The 21,144-nt window shown below is 43.6% G+C and overlaps 1 protein-coding gene across 4 annotated transcripts in view; it reads left to right on the plus strand.

The window, feature by feature from the left end:
• Positions 1-21,144, plus strand: part of Ccdc170 (coiled-coil domain containing 170) — a 74,643-nt gene that overhangs the window by 47,868 nt on the left and 5,631 nt on the right. Inside the window, exons 7-9 of one of the 4 annotated variants that reach the window (XM_013126764.3) lie at positions 5,069-5,269; positions 10,523-10,696; positions 13,296-13,538. In XM_013126764.3, the coding sequence (XP_012982218.1) occupies positions 5,069-5,269; positions 10,523-10,696; positions 13,296-13,538 (618 nt within the window). The remainder of the gene's footprint in view (positions 1-5,068; positions 5,270-10,522; positions 10,697-13,295; positions 13,539-21,144) is intronic. The other 3 variants (XM_013126769.3, XM_013126770.3, XM_013126775.3) reach the window with 3 other exon arrangements.

Consider the following 21,144-nt stretch of genomic DNA (forward strand, 5'->3'; position numbering starts at 1 on the left):
CTCCTCCTCCTCCTCCTCCTCCTCCCTCCTCCTCCTCCTCCTTCTTCTTCTTCTTCGGCCTTATGTAGCCAGACTGTTCTTGAAATCATGATCTTCTTGCCTCAGCCTCCTGGCTGCTGGGATTATAGGTGTGCACCCACACTCAGCTGTGTAGGGGATATGTGTGTGTGTGTGTGTGTGTGTGTGTGTATGCATGTGTGTATAAATGTGTGTGTGCTGTGTATTTGTATGTGCATATGCATGTGTGTATGTATGTATATGTATATGTGTATATATGTGTGAGCTTTTTGTGTGTATTTGTATTTATGTGTATATGTATGTATGTGTATGTGATAGGTAGTGGTAGAGTCCTGTGTATTATAGGGTGTTAGCAGCATCCCTAACCTCTTCCTGTTAGATTCCATGGGACCCTCAGCTCCAATTTGAGACAACCATTGTGTCTAGGCATTATCAAATTCCTCCTCCACAAGGACAAAGTCATCCCTGGATGAAACCCTCTGCTTCAAAGGAAGGTCCTACTTCTACATTCCCAGGAATCCAGGACTTTTTGGATGTTATTTATCCTAGAATTTCAGGTCATGTAACAGATGTTTAAGAATGAAGGCTTCTTACACAATGGCTAAAACATGAAACATTTTTCAGTTTTACATTTTGAAGCATTTTTCCCCCACTGTTTGAGGCATTTCCTGACTAACCTGGATGAGAATCGATTAGTAGAGATGATGCAACCTGATCAATTCCTCCTCATTTCCTGAACTAAATATAGAGTCACACAAGACCATTCACCATGGTGCTGGCTTTGCTTACTGCCTCAACTGCAGGGTCTCACAGTCTGGAGGCTTGACAGATGCTGTGGACACCGCTTGATGCCCCTGAAGACTTGAGGGAAGTTCCACACCCCCCCCTCCAAATCTCACAGCCCACCATCATTTTCCTGCCACTCACTAGAGCAGACATTTCCCAGGAAGCACAGCAGTCTTCCACTGCCATGCCACACCGACAAAAATGACTCTGCATGCCAGCTCCCGGGTGCAGTGGTGTTTGAACAGCCAGAGGTGTGGCACCTGCATCCTACCTAGTTCTATTTGGTTCCTAGCACTGCATTAACAATGCTCCGCTAGCTGGGTGGCGTCAACAGAAATTCCTAGCTCACAGTTCTGGTGGTTAGAGTTCTACAGTCAAGGTCAAGGCTGGTTCCTGTGTTCGTACAGCTCACCTGGCTTCTGATGGTCCCAGGTTCTCCCCCACACACACACCTTCCCTGGCTGGTGCACGGTTTGTCCCCAAGGTTTCACAGTACCTTCCTTTTGTGTATGTTTGTTTTTGCATCAAAGTTTTTCCTTTTATAAAGACACAGAACAAACTAACTAGATATCACCCCAGTGACCCAAAGGTAACACCATGTCTGCAAACAGCTTGTTTCTAAATAAGTCCCATTCTGAGGGTCTTAGTTGCACTAACCCATTTTTTCTGCTGGCACTATAACAAAAGTTGGCCTGAACAAAGAGTGAGGGAGCAGGGTTGACTAGCGGACATTGTTGGACCCACATAGTGGTATACTGATGCGGAGGAAGGAGAACATGATTGATGTTAAGCCTTGGCGTTAAGCTATCTGATAACTCATTTTTATATACTTCCAAATGAAAGATATGATCTGAATAAGAGAAAAAAGTTGTTTATGTCCAAAAGACCTTAGGTGACCCAGGAGGCTTTATCTGGGCATGGAGCTCCCGTGTTGTTGTTTGGTAGAGTCTCAGAACAAAAGGCCTCATTGGGGAGGGGAGTTAGCTCTGAGGGCATTATGACTTTACTTCCCAAATCTCTCTTGTTTCTTTTTGGAGGGTAGCCTGCTGAAGAACCTCTTCAATTAATCAAGTTGAGGCATATGTTTTGTTTCTGTGCTGTCCCCACCCCCAAGCCCCCACATCCTCAGCAGGGAAACTTTTAGAACATCAAGTGTACATACACACAACACTAAGGAAGAATGGAAGAAGGAGAAGTCTGTTGGTTCTTTAGACTTCTTGGTGTGAAAAACAACAGGTTTGCAGTTTGGGTGGGAACACTCAGGTACTGGTATATGGTGTTCTCAAGAATGGAGTCATATGGTGCTGTTAGTTTATTTGAATTTAGTCAATTTAATTCTGAAAACAACAACAACTATGTGCTCTGAGAGCTAGCAGAGTTCTGAAGCTCAGCTTTGTGATGGGGCAGACTGGGAAGGACCACAGCTCCTTACTCCACTCCAGACTCCAGACTCTAGCATAACAGTATGGTACATTATGTACAGTTCAGCCATCCACTTAGTAGTTTGTACCATGACCTGCCTTGGGCTTCTTTGCAGCATCTTTGGGTATACACAGGTGGTGGGCAGGCAGGATTCTCTTGGCTTCGACTCAAATGCTTTTGCCCCTCATTTGTCTTCTGTAGAAAGGTTTCTAGTTGACAAAAGACTCTATAGATAAAAACAAAACAAAAATCGTTTAGGTACTACAACATAGGACAATGCCTTTTTTTCTTTTATTATTTTGAGACAGGATCTCAGGTAGCTCAGGCTGGCCTTGGACTTGCTTTGTAGCCAAGGGTGACCTGCCTCAACCTCTTAAGTGAATAGGCCACCACATCTGGCCAGCAGAGGGAAGTTTCTGAAGATCTTAAAAAAACTCTTTAAAGAAAGAACATCTGGTTGGTTGAACTCATAATTGGAGGGGGAAGCCGATGACACAGATGGCTGTACCGTGCTGAGCTCTCAGCATGTCTCCTAGCAATAGCTCTTAGAACTGACAAGGAGACTCTTCTGCACTGTAATAATATTAATTCTCCCCGGGGGGAAGTTAATTCCTCAAACATGGATCCGAATGACTTCCCGTCAGAGACTGATGTGAAATACCCACCGAAGAAATCTACAATGAATTGTATTACAGGTGTGGTACTCTGAGAGCCATAAAAACATAGAATGAGATTAGTTTGTCCAGTCTAACCTCTTCCAGGTGTCACTCTCTTGGGTCCACTCGGAACAAGAATCTGGGTAGAGTCTATCCTCCATTGACCTGGGTCCACTACCTGCGTGTTGGCTGGTGTGTCTAGACAGCTTCCATTGTCAGAAACCACACTTTCTTTTCTTGTGTGTGAATAATGCTGGGGCTAGGTGTGGGGACATGGAGGCATGGTCTCATATCGATCAGGCTGCCCTGGAACTCGTGAGAGTCTTGCTTCTGTCTTCCAGTGCTGAGAACTTTTTCTTTGTTTCTAATGGTGAATTGTTTTAGAGGTTGAACTCAACCCCATACAGGCTAAACATGTATTGTATTACTGACTTATGTGCCCTTCTCTGTGATGGATTCTTTTCAAAATCTCTTAAAAATCTATTTGTTTTATTATTTTAATGTATGAGTATTTTGCTGCATGCATGTATATGTACCTTGGAGATCAGAAGAGATCATTGGGTACCTTGGGACTGGTATTACAAATAGTAGTGAGCCTTGACTGTATCTTAATGATATGAAACTAATGCATTATTTAAAATAAATAAACAAAGAATTAAATAATTGTGGTCTTTGTTTGGAGGATCATGGAAGATTTCTTTTGGCAATTTATAATATTTTTGATCCTTGTAGCTGTAACGATAAACAGCACACTTGTTGAGGGTATAGGTAACTGTTTATTGTAGAGATTACTTACAAGAGAATACCAACCAAGATGGGTCAAGTAGCTTTCAGCCACAGAACCGGAAGCCGAAATGAGAGCGCGATTCTCCTGTACTGTCTTTTATTCCCACCTCAGTATGGGCCTCTAGCCACGCCCCAAAGTGAGCATGGCTAGCGGCATAGTTCACTGCCCTTTCATTACCACATCCATATGCACCTCTAGCATGGCTAACAGCGCAGTCCTAAAGTCTCCTCCTACAGATCCTTAATGAATATTCTACAGTATATATTTATTGTATTATATTACATAGGCATGGATGAAAACTCAATTGAATGTGGACTTTCTTTACTAACTTACGCTTATTGGTCCTTCCCTGAAGGTCTGAGGGTAAGTCAGATCAAATCTTACATAAAATAGTGTTTCCAAAAACTTGATGGCAGCTTCAGTGTCTTGTATTAAGCCGTGTTTGTATAAACGATTAAGAAAAAAGCGAAGCCCGAGTTCTATTCTTGATTTAAACTCTAAAAAATCTAAAGCAATGGAAGCAATTAGCACTGTAGAGCGGCACCTCAGTGACATGTAAACATCCATTCTCTTCCTCTCTGCTTCCCAAAGCAAAAGGAAACGTATTCATTCACCAATGTTTTAGTCCAGTTTTATCGGGCTCAGCATTTTCCAAAAACTGAGTTTATTAAAGTCAGTGTGGGTGGTTTGAGAGTGTGCTTTAAGTCTGTGTTTAAACTTTTGCTCTTTGTTTCTGGGGACAGGATGATCAAGACAAAAGAGAGGGTTCCTGGGAAAGATTTAAATATGGAGAATTTTTTGGTGTCACCAGATTAAAAAGAATTTGACCTTCAGATATTAAAATGATACTATTAGTATATAATTGTACCACTGAAGTCTGGAACATACACAACCAATATTCAGTAGAAGGCTAAATAAAAGAAAAACGTCTGTCTGCACTGGAATTCCCTGTAACACCTCCAGGCTGCTTCTCATGATAAACTCACCACATAATCTTTAATCAACCATATGTGGTGAAAGAATCTCTGGGGAAATGATATTTTGTGGCTTTTGAAATTACTTTTTTTGTCTGAAGCTTTTTTCTTCCAGCCTAGCTTTGAAATCTCTAAATTAATAATTTTTAGGTAAGTAGATATTATCTATAAATATTGATTGAGTAAACTTGTTGAAGGAATTATAGAAAAATGAAAAAAGCATCCACCATTATCAATTTGATAAGAAATGTAGGTTTACTTCAAACAGAGGAAAACAGCTACAAACAACCTATTTTAAATTTAATTTTTACAAGGAATCTGCAAGTGGGTGTCATAGTGGTTATGCTTCAGGGGTGGAGTGATGGATCTGAACACTTTGTGTCATCTAAACAAGGCTCTGCCTTCTTCTCCATCTTTCTTTACAGATGGTATCCCAGCTTGAAGCCCAGATATCAGAGTTTGTTGAACAGTTGGGAAATGAAGCTGAGCTTCATCAGAAAGCCCTACAGAGGGCCCATGAGGCAGAAAGCAAGTTGGAGGCTCTTCAGGGTCAGCTGAGTCGCCTGGAGGGAGAACTGCTTTCTGGAGATGTCTTGAGAGACAACTTGAATCTTGAGAAACAAAAAGTAATAATGGGATGGGTGCATCCGTGGTGCCAGCATCTGTCATGGGCTAAAAGTGTACCTGAGAGTGTCCTGAACTTTGCAGTATTCAGGCTGATCATGTATTGAGTTACAAGCCAATTTCCAAGGGATGTTAAGTCTCTTCCTATGTTTAGGGTTCCCTTGATTGTCAATCTGGTTAGAGCCAGTATGAATCTATTGTATGTCTACTGTCTATGAGGTTGGAAGGTTTGGGGCAGCTGAAGTATGGGTGATGTATAGTTTCTATTATTAAAGACTCAGCATTTAATAGAGGAGACAGGCATTAAGATACCCTATTGTACTCTTAACTATATATATTATCATTGTCATAGTGTATTAATGAAGTATTGTAGACATTTCTGGACAATGAGGGGAGATAGTTTAATTAATCTTTAAAGGGTAAATAGGATTACAGCGGGGGAAGGGGCAGATGCTGTGAAGCCTTTAAATGCTATAGTCAGAAAATGCAGAATGGCTAATTACATATGGTGTAATGTGGCATTCTTAATGGGGCCTCGACAAAGAGAAGAATGGGAAGTGAAGCTCTTTTAGATCTGAAGTTTCTTTTCTTCTATAGAACATAAAGTGCAGTTAATGACTGTGAACATCAGAGTGCAGGCATTTGATGCCTAATGATACTTTTGTCAGTGGTAGGCTGCACGTATGGGAGTGTTCCTATATGACCACAGTTGCATAGTGGCGGATCATGTTCTTACCATGAACGAAGCCCTCAGCGCCACAAATGTTAAAAAAAATCCGAGTTGTGACCGTCCATGATGTCCACACAGTGATAGCACCATGTGATGCTGCAGGCTTCAGAACCCACATCCACTGTTAAGCAACCCATGCCTGGGGGAGCTGAGATGTCACAATGCAACTGCTCAGAAGAAAGAGTACCTGTAGGTTAGAGGGAGACAAGGGTAGCCTGAGAGAATAGTCCACCCTAAGGACCCCAGCGTGGGCAGGGCAGCATGACTTGGAGATAGTTTTGCGGAACGGGGGAGTGAGTGAGCTCACTTGCTCTGTGCTGTGTGACTAGAAGGGAAGGGATGCAGAGTCGAACATGAGAGGCAGGGTCAAAGAAAGGTTTCCTTGATACCAGTGAAGACGTAGGAGTTTGTGATCTGCAAGGGTCCATGGAGAGATGGCAGGAAGAGTAAAAGGGGTGTGGGGGATCGAGAATATGGGGACAGAAAAGTGAACTCTGGAAACTCATTCCTTTTCATTCTTCTGAACTTGAAAGAAATTGAGGATATGCCATGGCTACGTTAGGGGTCAGGTTTGCAGAGATGCCTAAAAGATGTCTACAAAAGCCAGTCCACATGAGACAGATGGACTAGGGCAGTAGGACCACACCTAGTGTTCTGTTGGAGATGGATGTGGGCTGTGGCAGGAACTTGGAGGCGGGAGTGACAGCTTCTTTCTTTTTCCCATATATGGGGACATGATCCTCCCTCCTCCCCCTTCCTCCTCCTCCCCTTCTTCATCTTTTTCTTTCCTCCTCTTCCTTCTCCTTCCTCTCCTTTGTTCTTTCTTCCTTCTTCCTTCTTTCTCCTCTTCCTCCTCCTTCAGATCAGGTCTCACTCTGTAGCTCAGGTTGGCCTTGAACTCCATATCCCAAGCTGGCCTGGAACTCTCTCTGTGATGCAGGCTGGCCCTAACTTGTGTCGATTCTCTCACTTCCCTCCTGAATGCTAGAACCTCTAGGACCCATCTGCATGTAGGTTGATTTCTCTTCCCTTCTTTCCATAATTAGTCTTCCTTAAAATTATGCATAAGTGGTTCTCAATTATGAAAGCAGATTATATCCACAGAGGGTTTCTCGCAGATGAAAGTAACAAGGGCATGGTCACGTAAAACTGAAAGTAAAGTTGTACTGAGGTTAAGTGCTAGATGGAGTCTAGAGCAGTACAGTACAGAGTAGAATGCATGGTCTAGCGCATGATGGCCTGTGATTCAAATGAGTAAGACACACAGCAACCCCCGCCTTTTCCCTATAAAGCTGAAGACTTAAGCCAATTGGGCATGCCTATATTAGTATGGTACTGAGGCACAGGACCATGAGATTGAGATAGCTTGAGCTACATAGTAAGTTCAACGCCAGCCTGGGGTACATGGTGATAGCCTATCTCAGAACCAAAAAAAAATTAGTAAAAAGAATTAAAACGCCTTTAGTCCCAGCACTCGGGAGGCAGAGCAGCAGGTGGATCTCTGTGAGTTCGAGACCACCCTGGTCTACAAGAGCTAGTTCTGGGACAGCCCACAAAGCCACAGAGAAGCCCTGTCTCAAAAAACCAAAAGTAAATAAATAAATAAATAAATAAATAAAACAACTTTCCATCAACTGCAATCTTAAAAAAGAAAGATCTATTTTATTTTTAATTGTGTGTATGTGTGTGTGTCTGAGTGTGGGTGTGTGCACATGAGTGTAGGTGCCCTGGGAGGCCAGAAGAGGGCGTGGGATACCCCGGATCTGGAGTTAGAAGCAGTGATGAGTTACTTGAATGGGGGTTGGGAAATGGACAGTTTATACTCTCAGCTGTTGAGCCATTCCTTCAGCTGCTCAACTGTAATTATACAGAGCAGTCAAAGTCCTTGAAAGAGGCACTTCCTCTGTGGGGCCTCCCTGTGGTCCCAGTTGAATCCCTTCTTGTCTGGCATGCAGAGTAATCAGGCCACACATAGAATCAGTAATAGTTTTTTTAAAATTTAGATATTAAGCCTCTATCGGATGTGTAGTTGGTAAAGACCTTTCCCCATTCTGTAGCCTGACAATTTGTTCAAATGTCCTTGTGGGTTGCCATACAGAAACTTTGTGGTTTCATTAGGTCTCATTAATTGACTAATTGATTGATTGATTAATTAAGTGCCTTGCTGTCCATGTTTTGTTCAGAAAGCCTTTTCCTATGCCAATGAGTTCAATACAGCTCCTCATTTTCTTTTCTGTCAGACTCCGTGTGTCTGGGATTATGTTGAGGCCCTTGGTCTATTTGGAGTTGGGTTTTATGCGGGTATGAGTATGCTTTCTTGTACATGCAGCATTCACTCTGACCAGCATCATTTGGCATAGACACTGTATTTTATCTAGTGTGTATTTCTGGCGTCTTTGTTAAAAATCAGGATCCATAGGTATGTGGACTTATTTCTGGGTTTTCAATTTCTTTGTTTCTTTTTTTTTTTGTTTTTGTTTTTGAGACAGGGTTTCTCTATATTGCTTTGGAAGTTGTCCTGGAACTCATTCTATAGATTAGGCTGGCCTTGAACTCACAGAGATCCGCCTGACTCTGCCTCCTGAGTTCTGGGATTAAAGGTGTGAGCCACCAACACCAGGCTTGGGTTTTCAATTCCATTCCATTGATAAACATGCGTGTTTCTATGACAATTCCATGTGGTTTTTATTCCTACAGGCTTGTAGTACTACTTGAGATCAGGGATGATGATAACTTCAGTAGTTCCTTTGTTCTAGCTATCCTGGTTTCTTTGTATTTCCATATTGAAAATTGTTCTTTCAATTTCTGTGAGGAATTGTGTTGGAATTCTGATGGGGATTGCATTGAATTTGTAGATTGTGTTTTGTAGGTTGGCCAATCTATGAGGGTCAGTCTGCTTCTTTCACTTAAAATATAAGCAATAGCACTTAGGTCATGTTCAAGCACAGAAGAGATTAAATAAAATCCCACAGGGAGACCACCAGAACAAGAAGAACTGACAACGTGACAACTCAGATATAAAACTGTGGTGTCAAAGCATAGTGAATGGGGCTATATTGGTAGTTACTGTAGGTGATAAAGACGATTAAATTGTATTTATCTGTGTGCTACTTGACAGAATTAGAAAATATACACTTGTAGATAACTCCATCCTGATGACTTAATTATAGACAGTTCCGGCCTTAAGCTGATGCACTTAGACGGCAGGAAATTACAATCGTTTCAACACTGAAAGTGGCAGACGCCGAGAAGCTGCTGCAGTGAGAAGGCAATGTGGGAGATAGGATCCGAATCCTGCAGTCACCATAGCGCAAGCTCCTTGATGGACTGACTTACTCCTGTAGCACACACTTAGTGTTCTGTGTCCCAATATGCTCAGACAAACAATAGCAGCCAGATGAAGGAAGACCTTTAAGCTTTGTGCAAGTTTAGTTTGTTAAAATATGAACTGTGGGGGCTAGAGAGATACAAGAGTTAAGAGTACCCTGCTGCCCTTGGACGGGACCCAGTCAGCACCCACCCACATAGCGACTCACAAATAAATGCCCGTAATTCCAGTTCCTGTGGAACCAATGCCCCCCTTTTAGCCACCTCGGGCACTGTTTGCATGTGGTGCATGTACATACATACGTACATACATACATGAGGGCAAAAACACACATAAAATGAAAATAAGTTAAATTTTTAAAAAGAATGCAAAATGTGACATCTTCCATACAAGTTATACTTTAGAATGTTAAGTCACCTAATCATGTTATATGAAACACCATAAAGAAATATCTCCTAAAGCCCCCTCCCCATGTGTGTACATGGGCATGCATGCATGTATGCGCAAGTATGTGGATTGGTCAAAGGTTGAAAACATGTGTCTTCCTCAGTTGCACTTTGCCTTGTCTTTTGAGCGAGGGTCTCTCACTGAACCTGAAACTTTTTAATTTGGCTACACTGGCTGGAGTGAGCCCCAAGGCATCCTCCCATCTCTGCCTCCTTCGTGGTGGAATTTCAGGCACACTCAGGATCTGGCTTTTTAAAAATGTGTGCTTTTCGGTTCAAACTCAGGTTTCCATGCTTGTACTGCAAGCACTTAACCAACTGAGACATCTTTCCGGACCCCTGAAAGCGTTTTAACTAAAAACACTCCAACTGCTGTTTTGGGAGTGACTGTTATGTGCTGGGACAGCCTGGGAGGGGCAAGGTTGCAGTGGTTTTTTTGTCAAGACACACACACAGAGATCAGGGTGGAATTAAGGGCTTAGCCCATTTGTCATATGGAAGGCTTAGAAGTGTGTTTGAAATTAAGCTGCCATCAAGGTTACTGACCAGGACACTACAGAGTGTTTGGACAGGGAGATGGCAGAGAATTGGCAATGTGGTTCAAGCATTCACATCCAAATCTTGGGGGCAGAATCCAGGCTCTGGGATGACATTAAAGAGAAGCACCTGTAAGCTTGTGAGAACGACAAGGACTCAGTGGGACCACACCCTAACTCTCATGTCCCATTTTCATTCTTGTCTCTGGGTTTAGTATCTGCAGTTTCTGGATCAGCTTTCAGAGAAAATGAAATTGGGTCAGATTGCTGCTGACCTTGGCTTTGACATGCGTCTGGATGTAGTTTTAGCTCGCACAGAGCAGCTAGTCCGCCTGGAAAGCAATGCTGTCATTGAAAACAAGACCATCGCTCACAACTTACAGAGAAAGGTAGGCATTGTCACACTTTGTAGCACTGAGAAAGGAAACGTTTGAAAAGCCCACGTGTGACAATGATTTTATTACACTGTGACTGGCAGTGTGTTTAGGAAGCATAATATATATATATATATATACACACACACACATATAATATATTTAGAAGCCGAGTCTCGATTCTAAGTTCTGAAAATCTAATATATGGCTCCATCACTCTGCACCTGTAAGCTTTGGAATTGCCTGTGCTGGTGGTCTTTATCTCCATGGTTCAAAATCGTAACTAGAATCATTTGTCTGTGTTCCATGCTGAAGGGTGGAGGAGGGGAAGAAGAAGGAAGCTGAAGGTGCAAGTGATGGCTTGTAAAGAAGATTCTGGAAGATGCTAGCTGAACTTATGTTTATACCATGGCCAAACCTAGTTGCAAGAGAGACTTGCAGACACAACCGTTAAATCCCTTAGTTTGTGGTGGAGGAGGGAAGCTGGAGCACTGTACGGTGCTGGGGGAACCAGCTCTATTGAATGAGAAAGTACAGAGGGAAGAGCTCACTTTTCATCCAATTGAAGGCAGAGTTAGAAATGGTTTAGAGTGAGTGAATGAATGAACGAATGACAGGGATAAATTATTAGTTGTATAATTATCAGCACCAGAGAAAGAAAAAAGGAAACACAGAAGCGTTCTTGTAATACTTACTAGGAGAAATGTTTTGCGTAGGGTCCTATCTGGGTTCTTGTGCAATCTTGGGCAATCATGTTCCTCTCTTTTTGTTTCTTCATATTAAGACAGGAATGACATATATTTCACAGGAGAGGTAATTTTAATAAGAGAAAATTTGAACTCCTGTCTCATAGAGTGAACTTTGTTTTCACTTAGCCCTTACCCAGTTCAGTGTGTGTGTGTGTGTGTGTGTGTGTGTGTGTGTGTGTGTTTGAGAGAGAGAAAACAGAAAACCCAATCATCATCAGGGATGTCAAATTAAGCCAATATTCTTTTTTCATTTCTCCTCAGAAACTTGACTTCTCTTAATAGCCCAATGCTATTCCTTCTTAAGAATTATAACATCATTTAAATTATGGGTGTATAGAATTTATCAGTGGACATTTGCATCAGAGTGCAATTTGACAAGACTTATTTCAAGAAAGGGAGTTGGGGGCAGACCAGATGGCTCAGTGGGTAGAGGAGCCTGCTGCCAAGCCTAACAATCTGAGTTTGATCCCTGGCACCCACAAGATAGGAAGAGAGGATAGATTCCCACATTCTTTCTTGCAACCTCCACACCCCACACACATGCTGTGGCATGCATGTGCTCTCTTAGTATACACACCATAAATAAAAAATGTGTTAGAAAACTTGGATGGTCCTACACCATTGGAACATAGTCAACACTGGATTCCGTGGGAATGAAATAGGAGTAATAATGATGATGATAAAGTAGTAGTGACAGAGGGTTTGAGGTCGGGAGGAGATGGGTGGTAGGTTCTGGGGAGTAGAAAAGAGGTTGAGTGAAGCGAGTGGGTTGGGGTTTCAATAAGATCAAAATGCAATGGATACATGTGTTAAATTTTCAAAGAATAAACAAAAACATTCAAGCATGTTAAACAAGATTTGGATAGAGAAATATCAGACAGGTTTGTTAAGGGGTGGCCCAGGGGTGGACACAGCTGTCACTGATAGGCAAGAAATGCAAAGTAGTTTTTCAGCTAAGTCCTTCCACCTTGGAACACTTAAGGGATAACGAGGGGTCCCATTACAGTCTTCAGCCCGGGCATTGGGCATTCCACAGGCATTCAACAGTTCTTCTAGATACCCCATGACCAGTGACCGAGCTGCCTGGATTTAATATCTTCCCAGTGAAGTGACAGTCACAGCTCAGGAGACTCCTCTCGTAGTCATTTCATACAACCTATTGTAATTCCCTTCATCAATTCGATTGCCAACATCAGTGATGTTCCAAGAACTTGCTCCCTGCTTGGCTGGAGGAGCTCACCCTGTAACACAAAGAGTTCAAAGAAGCGAAATCTTCATGAAGTCTTTTCCTGAGATTTGAAGTTTGTAAACAATTTCCTTAAAAGTCTCCTGGGTACATCTTCTGCAAGAATGTATCAACCCTCCCCCTGGGAGCTACTCAGCAGGATTCTAAGAGGCGTAAATTATCTAGGGCAAGTTTTCAGTTCGATGCGGGACCTTGTATTTCAGAAAACGCTAGAGCAGCAGTCATGGCCACTGAGTACTGGAGAGGATTTTGTCTATGTCTTATTATATTCTACTTATTCTGCTCTTGATAAGCCTATTTTATTAGTCTTTAAAAGTAATTTTACATTTTATTATGAGGCACAGAATATTGGATGAAGCAGCTGTGGAGAGCTGACTTTTGTCTCATTTTCTGGGGCTCCTTTGTCCCATACTCTTTGTAACTACAGAATTAATTCTTGGAAAAATATGCATAAAAAATTCAATCAGGGAAAGGAACCCAGTGGTCTTTTTTTTTTCCTGATGGTTTGCAAATGAGTCTCATTGAAGTGCAGATAAAAATCGATATTATCTGAGTAATTCATTTATATTTACTGACTGTTCAATTATTTTGTCAAAAAAATCCGTTTGTATCAAACCAGCTAAAGACTCAGAAAGAAAGACTGGAGAGCAAAGAGGTGCACATGAGCCTCCTTCGGCAGAAAATTGCCCAGCTGCAGCAGGAGACGCAGGCACGCACAGGCCTGGCTGTGGAGAGGGACGAGGCCCATCTCACCATCAGGAAGCTGGAGAAGAGGGTGGAGAGGTTGCAGAAGGAGCTGAGCGCCTGTCGGGAACACAACACTGAGCTCAAAGCCCAACTGGCCGACACCAATGAACTCAAGGCAAGTGTGCGGCTCCTCTCCCTGTTACTGTCTGCCAGCCTCGAATCGGGCATGGCGGTGCGTGCCCGCGGTGCCAGCACTCGGAAGGATGGTAGAAGCAGATAGATCAGGAGTCCAGCGCTACTCTTGGGTTAAAGAGAACCGAAGGCCAGCCTGGGTTATGTGAGACCTCAAAATAAAAGAGACAGAAAAAATAGTGGGGCTGGTGGGATGGCTCAGTGTGTCAAGTCTCCTCCGTAAGTGGTCTGACGAATGTCTGGCCTTTTCCTTCTCCCTGTGTGAGATCCCTGGGTTCCACTGTTTCAATAGTCTGAAAGTCCGAGAGACAAAAGTATATCTTCACTTCCAGCAGGCCAGTTACACAGGTCTTTGTTAGGTAGGAGTTTGTTTACGAGGGGGTTGAGAAAATAGGTGCTCTGCTTACTGAGAGTCAGAGCATTGTTTTAGAGTTACTGTTGCTGTGAGGAGACATTAAAGCAGGCTGGGGCGGCAAGGGTTCATTTGGTTTACACTTCCATTTCAGGGTTCATCATTAAAGGAAGTCAGGCAGGAACCTGGAGGCAGGAGTTGATGCAAGGCCATGGAGGGCGCTGCTTGCTGACTTGCTCCTCGTGGCTTGCTCAGCCTGCTTTCTTATAGAATCCAGGACCACCAGCCCAGGGATGGCCCCACCCACAGTGAGCTGGACCCTCCCCCACCAATCACTAATTAAGAAAATTTCCCATAGGCTTGCCTACAGCAAGGCTTTATCCTCTCTGATCACTCTAGCTTGTGTCAAGTTGACATAAAACTAGCCAGTACAAGAGCATATTGTAGAAAAGGCCCAAAGACGGGAGATGGACAGGTTCTGTTGTCGCTCATGTGTGACATAGTTCCGTTCTGGATTTTTGCTTAACAATTTCCTTATTATTCAGGGGAGGTTTATTTTATTTGCTTATTTATTTTGCTTGTATGTTGGATTTTATTTGTTTGGAAGACACCTACCCACATTAGCTGGTTTGAAATAGGTTCGGAGCCTCGGTTATAATTGTAGCATCTTGCTGGGTGGTGGTGGCCCACACTTTTAATCCCAGCACTCGGGAAGCAGAGGCAGGCAGATCTCTGTGAGTTCAAAGCCAGCCTGGTCTACAAGGTGAGTTCTAGGACAGCCAGAGCTATTACACAGAGAAACCCTGTCTCCAAGAATACCTGTAGCATTTCAGAGGCTGAGGCAGGAGGATTATGCATTTGAGGACCTCATTGGCTACATAGTGGGAGGCTGTGTAGGCCAAGAAAAGTGAAACAAAACCAAAAACACCTATCTATTTTTAGTCTCATCTGCAAACATCCTCCAGGAAACATCTGGAGCACCATTTCACTGAGTATCTGGACATCATGGTCCATCCAAGTTGACCTATAACATTAACCATTGTGATTCCTTTTGATGGGTGAGTAATTATCCATTAGGTAGATGTACCACCTTCTGTTTGTTCATTTAGCGGTGCATGGACATTCAAGTTGTTTCTACTTTGGGGCTGCTACAAGTAGAGCTGCTATGAACATTTGTGTTCCAGCTGTCATGTACATTCCCACGTCTGTTGCACACCAAGGCTGACTGACGACCTTGACTCCAGGCTATCTGAATAGCTCCTTGCAAGGCCCATGCATTAAGCTTTCTTGAGTTCTAGAGCAAGAAAACACACACACACACACACACACACACACACACACACACACACACACACAGACCCTTTCCAGATAAACTGTTAAATTTTAAACCATTGAAAATTATTTTGCAAACCTAAGTATTATGGAACTATTTTTGAGAGACAGAACTATTTTTGCATAGTTCTCCCTTCTGGAGTTAAATTTAGAATAATTTTATGATGTCATTTACTTAAGACTACATAGATTTTGTCAGTTGAACTATACTTTTACCATTGTGAAACCAAAACCATTTAGAAATTAAAGGGTTGAAGCTCAAACTAAGAAATTAATAATATTAATTCAGTATGACCAATGATGCTGTTTAACTAAAAATCACCATTACCAAGAATGTGTGGTGCCAACTGCAACTTTTGAGCTTGTCCTGCCTGTAGATTTTCCCTGCATGATGGTGTGTGTGTTCCACCACATGGCCTTAAGTTTGCATGAATGTATGATGTACACATTGACTGTACCTTTGCTCTTTTCCCATTAACCTGGGATGATGATGATGATTATTATTATTGATTTTTTGAGACAGAGTTTCTCTGTATTGTTTTGGAGGCTGTCCTGGAACTTGCTCTGTAGACCAGGCTGGCCTCGAACTCACAGAGATCTGCCTGCCTCTGCCTCCCGACTGCTGAGATTAAAGGCATGCACCACCAACACCTGGCTTAACCTGGGATTATTAAAGTAGTATTATTATTTGGCACGAATATCACCTTATAAGAAAATGTGGCAGGCTTCTAGAGGACGTAGAAGAGGTTTTGTGTAACCTCTCTACAGCCGGACAGTTCACACCTGGTCCATCTACACTCAGTTTCTCTGGAATATATTGAAACATCCCATAATGCCAGTGTCTCAAACAGGAAGGGTGTTAATTACTTTTTCACTGAAAAGAATCAAGGAGCTGGGGTAGTAACTCAATGTTAGTGTGCTTGCCTTGCATGTACGGGTCGCAGGAAAATCCTCAGCACTACCCGTGTGTGTGTGTGGTGTGTGTGTGTGTGTGTGTGTGTGTGTGTGTGTGTGTGTGTGTATGTAAGGGGGTGGGCATACTATAGCCATTTCGATGGATTGGATGTGATGGACAGGGATGGATTATGGCACTTTTGAGTCACAGAATATTGGGTGTTACAGCTTGGATAGAAAGATATTCTGGCACTCGGGAGCCAAGGAATACCACAGGTCACAGTAAGCATAGCAGCTTACAGCCTTGTTTCAGGGAAAGGCTTCCCTAGTGTATCAGCTCTGCTCCTGTCCTGCAGGAGAGGGCTTCCCCAGAATAGTTGTTACAGTTTGGCTGCTTCAGTCCCTCTGAGACTCGCCAGGGAAGGTTTCCCCAGCGAAAAGTGTTACAGCCCTGCTCTGCTCTGCTCCACCCAGGGTCGTATCTGCTCCTTGAAAGAAGGTCTTCACCCAAACCTCCTTCAAGAGATTTATTGGGAGGGAAGAATCCAGGAGAGTGACTGCCCTCTGCCAGGGTGGCAGAGGACACTGTGGCAGCCCGAACAGCCACACGCTGAACAGACACAGGGTTTATATAGGGATTCTTAGGAGGTAGAGTTTTCAAGGGTGGGGATTCATCAGACTTCAATCCCTGAGCTTCGGATGGCTAGATCTGCTCAGGGATTGGTTAGTTTTCTGCATAGGTTTAGAGTCAGATTTGGCTCTGATTTCAGGGCCAAACTGTGTTTCTTTCTAGCCTTTTGGCTCTAGTTTTAGGGCCAGGGTGCATTTCTTTCACTGGCTCTGCTTCCAGGGACAAAGTGTGTTTCTTTGGTACTGGTTTCAGGTGCAGGGTACATTTTGTTGGTCTGGTTGCAGGACTAAAGTGTGTTTCTTTGGCTCTGCTCATGGTGCTGCGCCTTTGGAGACTTTTCCCCACACACACCACATTTAGAAGGTCCTCTCAATGGTCTCCAGAAGCCTGGTTTATTCTGATTTCAAATTGAGCATCCTAGCCAATGCCTTCATTCTCTTTCATCTCCAGTCCCCTGTAGCTGCTGGGGCTCTGGCCTCCTCCCAGGCACCAGCCAGGAGGAAACCTGAACGACTATTTTCTGGGAATGATGTAACAGCTCTGTGTCTTCATTGACCAGAACTAGTCTCTTGACTTTATTTAAATGTGGTCAGCCCAAAGAATAGGTCTTAATTCTGGCCAGTGAGAAAGAATGGAGGACTAGCTGTCTGATGGAGGCACAGCTGTCAGCCTGTAGCATGTGACCTAACCCTTGTAGAAGCTGTGGTCCAGAATCAGCTCTGAAACCCAGGAGAGAGCCATTAGTGTCTCCTTCGTGGTCTCCCAGAGAGGACCAGAGCAGACAGCAGCCTTCAGCCATAGGCAGAGCTTTCTTCTCTCTCTGATTTTCTCCATATATCCTCCATATGGAAGCTGCTCTGTCATAGAAGTATTAAACTACACAAAGTAGGGATGTTTTATTGAGGGGGAAGTCACTTACATGAGAAGTCAAGAAAGCCACACAGCCAAAGGTTCGCACGCTGCTGCTCTCTGGGACACAACCAGAATGCAACCGGAACCCAAAAAGGGAGCGAGTCTCCTCCCCCTAGCTCTTTTACCCCGCCCCCCAGTCTACATACCTGTGACCACACCCAAATGGGCGTGGTCAGCGCTATGGGTACTTAGATCTCTCCCTACACTGCTGCCCGCATTCCTTCCCTAGGGATATGGTTCCACCCAGCCAGTGTAGCCCTTAGCCATTTTTCCTAGAGTCGGCTCTGTTCTGCTGTGCCCCAGATCTTCCTGGATTGCTCTTCTCATTGTGCGCAGTGAATAGGGCCTGAAAAGGCAGACTGGTTTTTTTTTTGGGGGGGGAGGGGTGAGGGTAACCGTGCTGCCGGTTCCCTGAGTGTGGGTTGCTAGGGACACAGTTGAATGTCTCCCTACAGAGCTGTATCTTTGTGGACACAGCATCTGTTTTGGCCATCAGTACACTCTAGAATAGTCTTTCTCAACCTGTGGGTCATGACCCCAAAGGGGTCAAATGCTAAGACCATAGGAAAGCACAGATATTTGCACTATGATTCATAGCAGTACAAAATTAGTTATGAAGTAGCAATGATAGTAACTTTATGGTTGCGGGTCACCACAACTCGGGGAACTGTATTGAAGAGCCACAGCATTAGGAAGGTTGAGAACCTCTGCATTAGAACATTGCAGCCCCACTTCATGTAGAGACTCATGCACGATGAGACTTTTAGATGTTGTCTTTAACAACTGCAGCTGGGGAATTAGACCCCAGGGTCAGCCAACACGTAAGAGTTCAGATGTAATCCCTTTCCTGTCTGGGCCTTTGATACTTAGGTAGAAGAGAGAATTACCCACCAGATCACACAGTTCTTTCCTGGGAAGCAGACAGCACACAGTGTTTATCACAAGTGGCACCCTGGGAACCTTCCCCGTCCTAGCTGGACTCCCAATGACATATCAATCTTTTTTATGACCAGTTCTGTCCTACTAGAGGAAAATTAGAGGCCAGTTGCTTGCTGAACTCTGGGCTTCTCTGGGAAGTTCCCTCAGGGGGATTAAGAAACCAATTTAGGCCCACCGTACTCCCAGGAATCTGCTGTCAGTTTGATTTTAAAGTCTCCGTCATTCTTGCTGGCTCCTGTCATTCTTGCTGGCTCCCAGCTCTGTCCTGGTGGCTGGACTTGTGCTCCCTTCCTTATAATCCAAGCATTCCTCTGTGTAAGGAGTAGTGATGTCCTCAGTGACTGTGTGTGTGGTTGACATGGACACACCCATCTCAAGGACCCTAATACCGAAGCACCTGGGAGAGGTAAAGCCTTCTCTGGTGAGGGGCAAAGAGACAGGAAAGCCCTTCTGTGGTCTGAGTGCAAATTTTGACAATGAGTTCAGAAATGTCCATTGTAGTTGTCAGAATCCCAAGAGAATTCATGTCATCCATAGAGCCTGTTGAGTGACTATGAAGTCAAGCATGACTGCCATTGGCCTCTTTGTGTTTAGAAAAGTACTAGTCCTCAAGTGTCGTAACAATGTACTACAAGCTGGATGGCTTATAAACAGCAGAAATGTAGCTCTCAGATTTCTAGAGGCTGGGAGGCCCAAGGGCGAGGTGGGGATTTAATGTCTGCTTTATCTTGTTTCTTGGTTCATTTAAGACTCCCCTTAGCTACGTCCTCATCTGGTGTAAGGACAAGAAAGCTCGACCTGTTTTATCAGTGTTACAATGCCTTGTTTCTGTTTGTTATAGGGCATCGTAGTCCCTGCTGTACTGTGTGAGGACGCATGATCAGGGTAACTTACAAAAGGAAGCATTTAGCTGGGGCTTGTTTACAGCTCCAGAGACTTAATCCATTATCATCATGGTGGGGAGCATGGTGGCAAGCAGACAGGTTTTAGAGCAGTTTCTGAGACCTTTCCATCCTGATCTTCAGGTAGAGAAGGAGAGGGAGAGGGAGGGGGAGAAGGAGAGGGAGAGGCAGAGGGAGAGGCAGAGGGAGAGGGAGAGATATTGAGAACCTGGTGTTGACTTGGGCTTTTGGCACACTTTCTCCCACAAGGCCACATCTCCTAATCCTTCCAATCCTACCAAAGAGTTCCATTCCCTGGTGACAAAGTATTCAAACATATGAGTCTATGGGGGTCATTCTTATTCAAACTACACAGGTATTTATTCCCCTTGAAATGCACTTTATCACTTCTTAACGGCCCTATACCTTCACAGTATGCCCTTGGGGGTTAAGGTTTAGGATTTTAGAGGGCGCAAGGATTCAAATCATAGCAAAAATCAATTTGGCTTTTTAGGAAATTGTGACACTAGTTTTTAGTTCACGAGTTTATCAGCCTTTGGTGTGGACCTCCTTGATTTAGATTAACACCATAGGGTATGTCTGTTTGTCCTGCTAGACATTCAAGAGTATCTCAAAGCATGTCTTAGAATAGTTTCTATCTAACCTTCTTGTTTTCTAGTGAGATACAGAACCTTAGATCAGGTTACCCCATGACACCCATCAGCACCAGGTGAAGATGCTAGCTTCCTTCCTCATTTATTATTGTCTCTCTGCTCTTTCTGCCACCATTCTGATCTGCAGCTCAAATGGGCTCTTCCCTGCAGTTACCTCTTGACCCTGTGTGTCAGATTTCTCTTCTCTGAAAGAGAATGCCTGATGCAAACACCTTGAGGACAGGGAGAAGTATTTTGGCTCACGATTTCAGAGGTTTAGCTCATAGTTTCTTAGTTCTGTGTATGTCTGTAGGGCATTGTGGTGTTGGGAGCTTGTAGAGGAGGGATTTCTCCCACCTTCGGTGGATATGAAGCAGACTGGAAGGAGGGAGGGGACTGAGTAAGTGGTAGAACTTTGAAAGCACACCCTCCAGTTACCAATGTCCTATGTCACTTAAGGTCTTCTAGAACCTTCTAGAGGAGTGCTACCACCTCAGAATATGCACTTCTGTGTTTTCTAAAAGAGTGTTTACAAACTTATCCAGGAGCTATTTACTTTCAGAGTATTTTAGCATATCCCAGGAAACTCTGCACCCATAAGTTGTAACTCCCCATTCTTTCCACTACTCCCAGACCTTCTGTGTCTCTTTCTTAAGAAGATAATCATGTGATTTTGGACACTGGCTTCATTCTCATGTTGAGAAGTTTTTAGGGTTCACCTGCGTTATGTCATAGCACCCCATTCTTGTTTATTGCTCTATAACACATCTCAATGTGTGGTTTTGCCTCTCTCTGGCTTATAGCTAGTGATGGAGTTGGTGGATCATATATTAGGCATTTTCAAAACTGCCTTCCATCTTTCCTAGATGGTAATTTTATATTCCACCCAGAAGTCTGGGAATGTTCTAACTCCCCTAAGTCCCTGCTAACTTTTGTAATTGTCTTTGTAATTTTAACCACTTTAGTAGACATTGCCTTGTAGCTTATTTGTGCTT

Source organism: Mesocricetus auratus, unplaced genomic scaffold (genome assembly GCF_017639785.1).
Source record: "Mesocricetus auratus isolate SY011 unplaced genomic scaffold, BCM_Maur_2.0 Super-Scaffold_100018, whole genome shotgun sequence".
Classification (NCBI taxonomy): domain Eukaryota; kingdom Metazoa; phylum Chordata; class Mammalia; order Rodentia; family Cricetidae; genus Mesocricetus; species Mesocricetus auratus.